The 3737-nt window shown below is 37.0% G+C and overlaps 1 protein-coding gene across 1 annotated transcript in view; it reads right to left on the bottom strand.

Moving 5' to 3' along the window:
- Positions 1 to 2775: 2775 nt before the first annotated feature.
- The window catches only part of LOC101310363 (myb-related protein Myb4-like), a 2378-nt gene continuing 1416 nt past the window's right edge, over positions 2776 to 3737 (bottom strand). The window contains exon 3 of the mRNA XM_004289891.1: positions 2776 to 3467. Within this exon, the coding sequence (XP_004289939.1) occupies positions 2912 to 3467 (556 nt within the window). The 3' untranslated portion in view covers positions 2776 to 2911. The remainder of the gene's footprint in view (positions 3468 to 3737) is intronic.

Raw genomic sequence — 3737 nt, 5'->3', positions numbered from 1 at the left:
ACGACGAAATTTTAATTTCGTCGGCTAAAGTTGACCATAGCCGACGAAAATTTTTAATTAGCTGACGAAAAAATAATTCATCGGCCTGGTTTTTTTATTTTCGTTGGCTAAAGTCTTTCTTCTAGTAGTGTACCTTAACGGTTAATTCTCAGGATCATGGTATTGCTTTTGGACTAGTTTAAAATCAGTCTTATTATTTGTCGAGAGATCGTAATGATTATATCTTTTGAGGTAAGGAATTTAATCCATGTTCCACTATTCATGTTAATGTGAATTGTCTCTATGTATATCTTTGAGTGAATCCTGACCTAGTTACTGCTTGATGTAACTCCAAGGTAACTGTTTAGAAACCTCCATTAAACTTTGATGGTTCTGTGTTGGCTGACGGGAAAGCTAGCTGCTGGTGGTTTTGTGTTTCGAGACTCAGTGGTACCCCGGTTTTAGCTGCTTCTAATAGTCTTCATGTGCAAGACATTTTGCTTGCTGAGGGTCTTTCTTTCGTGCATGTCTTATGACAACCTATTTGCATGGTTTTTGGTCTTTGGTGGTTGAAAGAGATTCTAATATACTGATTAATAGTAGAATTGAAATTTGTTTAGTCCGTGTGGTTTGAAATCGATATCTGTTTTGTCTTTGTGATTTTATTTTAATCTGAATAGTCCTTAAAGTCATGATTTTTCATCCAAATAGTCATTCCGATTCATTTTCTCAGTTAAATGTCATAAGGACTATTTAGATGAAAAATCATGACTTTAAGGATTATTCATATTAAAATAAAACCATAAAAACTAAACAGATGTAGACTTCAAACCACAAGGATTATACAATATTTTACCCTTAATAGTATCAATGGAGGTGTTCAAGTTCCTTGGAGATTAAAGCCAATTGTGAAATGTGAATGATATCTGATAATTAGCCACTTGGTTCCAGCACATCTCTTTTAATCATGTTCGGCGGGAGGTCAATTTCATGGTTGATTCTCTAGCTAAAGGGGGAGACGGATCTGCTACAAGAGCTTGGGTTCAATCTTTGCCACTTTCTTCCAATATGCATATGCATATTGAGAGGTCAATATGCATATTGAGTTGTTAACAGCAGACTCGGAGATGCTTTGAACTCTCGTACGTATAACCCTTTTATGGAGCCATGGAGGCTCTCTAGTGGAGTTTTAGAGAGATTCTGATCAAAATCGAAATCCGAACAAACTTTTCTTGGGATTAAAGCAAATCAAATTAAGAGCCAGCACGTTTATGTTTTGTTCTAGTGCACACTGAAATGAAAGTTATCCAGGTTTACATTATAAAATTGGTTAGTTGATAAAATGATAACTCCAGCTTTAATATGAAATCTACTGTACTGAAATCATGCTCTTTAAGTGGAATGTGGAGCCAATAGCAAATGAGGCCTAAACCAAAATTTTTCACGTTTTCTGTTAATTAGTTGAATGATACAATATAATAGAAGATCGAACTACGTAACTGATGAGTAATCCGCATAGATTTTTTAACATTAACAAGGTGGTGTTAGGATAAGAAAATGGTGAAGTACCTGAAATGCTACTTTATTGTTTTATTATCACAGAAAAACAAAGTAACAAACACGAGCTGAAACTCCATCCTAGCACATCCTTCCTCCAACTGATCAAACTGGAGAGCAGCCGAGACCGAAAAGAAAGTTACTGCTTCCAACTAAAGATTAATTATATAAAAACAATGGTATCTATCAGCAATATAAAGTTGGCTTCTTTAAAAATACATGAGCCTGGCCTGTCTTCTAGTTTAGACAATGTTCCACTCAATATATAGAAGATGTCAACTTGGTTTCCATATCTCTACTCGAATACTCGATCAGTCGGACCATGCACTTGGTAGTCACTCACTATCTTTATATCAATCCTAAGAGTAAAGTTGACATTCATATCTTCCACAAAAGATCTCCATCTCACAAAAGATCTCTTCACCAATTAGTCATAGAAAACTCATAAGTCTGTAATTGATCATGTAAATTGAAGAGTAGATGATATTTGGTTGTCTTAGACTATGGTTGAAAACTTGAATTAATCGAAAAATGATGAAGACCCGTGAAACCATAGATTTTAAACTAATTGCAACGTCAATTTTCCGTCGCAGAAAATTATTTTACAGTCATAAAAAGTTCTTACAGTCGCAAAATAACAGTAACAAAAGAAATTTATATAATAGTACTGTGTTTCCACATGGACATTAGTTTGCCGTCCTAAGTCACTAGTTTGGAGTAGTTTGGACAAAACTAGAAAGTCACCGGCCGCTATCGAGTATCGACATGGCCAGAATTTGAGATCCTGTTAGGTCAAGTTATAAATCGGTGGTTTGGCCGGTGTGGTACTGAGAAATTGAGAATGAACCGAAAACATCTTTTACTTTTTCCATAATTGTTAACCAGACACTACCACAATATGAAGCAAAAGTCACATATCTTGTGTGAGCAATAGACGTGTTGCATTTTCCTATAAGTGTGGCAAATGAAGGTATTAGTGAAGAATGAGAGAAAATTGTCACATATATGAGATTTTATGAGATTGCAACACCCCTATTGCCCACATAACATGTGTGGCCTTTGCTCCATTTTGTGGTAGTGAGAATATGCTATGGCCAATTGAGAATGTCTTTTTTGTGTATATACCATGAATGTAACTTGTCTATTTGGTGTTGTTTGTTCAAGAATGACTGCTTTGATCGTTAAAAACTAGGAGTACAAATATTCCTTCCGACAAAATTGATCGAACAATATATATACTTGTGCAGCGTTGAAACGCGTATAGCCTCATTTTTAAGGGTCAAAGAGTTCGGACTTGCATGAGCAACACCTTAAATTCCATGTTCCCAACTAAATGAAAACAAAACTACAAAACAACATTCCTGATCGACCGTATTCATATATCTAGCAATTCTGGAATTTCCCCCGCTCTTGTGAAAACATCGTACCAAAAATCCATGCAGTTTTCGTACATATTTGAGCCGCTAAAACCATAATCCATACTTGTGTTCACTTGTGGATTTTCAGCTGCACCAATCGCCTGATCACCAAAATGGCTACTCACTAACTCATTGGGACTGTTATGATCAGCTGATAGTACTTCTGACCAAAAACTCTCGTCTGCTTCGGGCAAACTCACTTCGTAGTCGACGTTCATGCCCATGTTAGCACTACTACTGTTGTTGTTCTCACTGGTGGTGAAGGAGGAAGTATCATCAGCACTTGAAGTAGTACATTGAGGTGGAGAAACCGGGCCATATTCGAAGCTTTCGGATTTTGCATGACATGAAGCATCTTCGGGTTTAGGTAATTCGGGTTCGGATACTTGACCTAGTGCTTCTGGCGTGGTAGGACTCTGCTTGATGTTGAGCTTCTTTTTCAAGTGGGTGTGCCAAACGTTTTTTATTTCATTGTCTGTGCGACCCGGCAATCTTGCTGCAATTGCTGACCATCTGAGGATTCAAGTGGAAGCCAAAATCAGATTAAGGATAAGTTAGAAAAGGTGAATGCATATGGATTCAAATCTGTTTTGTTCTGTCACATGAATGATTATATGCACCAAGCAAAGTGTGATGTTGGATGTGTGCTGGTTTTTTAACGCTTGAGAAACGTGTTGGTTTTGTTTTTAAACCAAGTACTATATGAGAAAGTTATGCGAAGAAGGAATCTGGCCAGTCCCACCTGTCTCACTATCCATCGAGAAACGTCGGCAGCACAAGATT

The sequence above is a fragment of the Fragaria vesca genome, linkage group LG2, assembly GCF_000184155.1.
Source record: "Fragaria vesca subsp. vesca linkage group LG2, FraVesHawaii_1.0, whole genome shotgun sequence".
NCBI lineage: Eukaryota > Viridiplantae > Streptophyta > Magnoliopsida > Rosales > Rosaceae > Fragaria > Fragaria vesca.
Note: the sequence above shows the minus strand (reverse complement) of the source record. Positions and strands in the feature narration are given on the sequence as shown.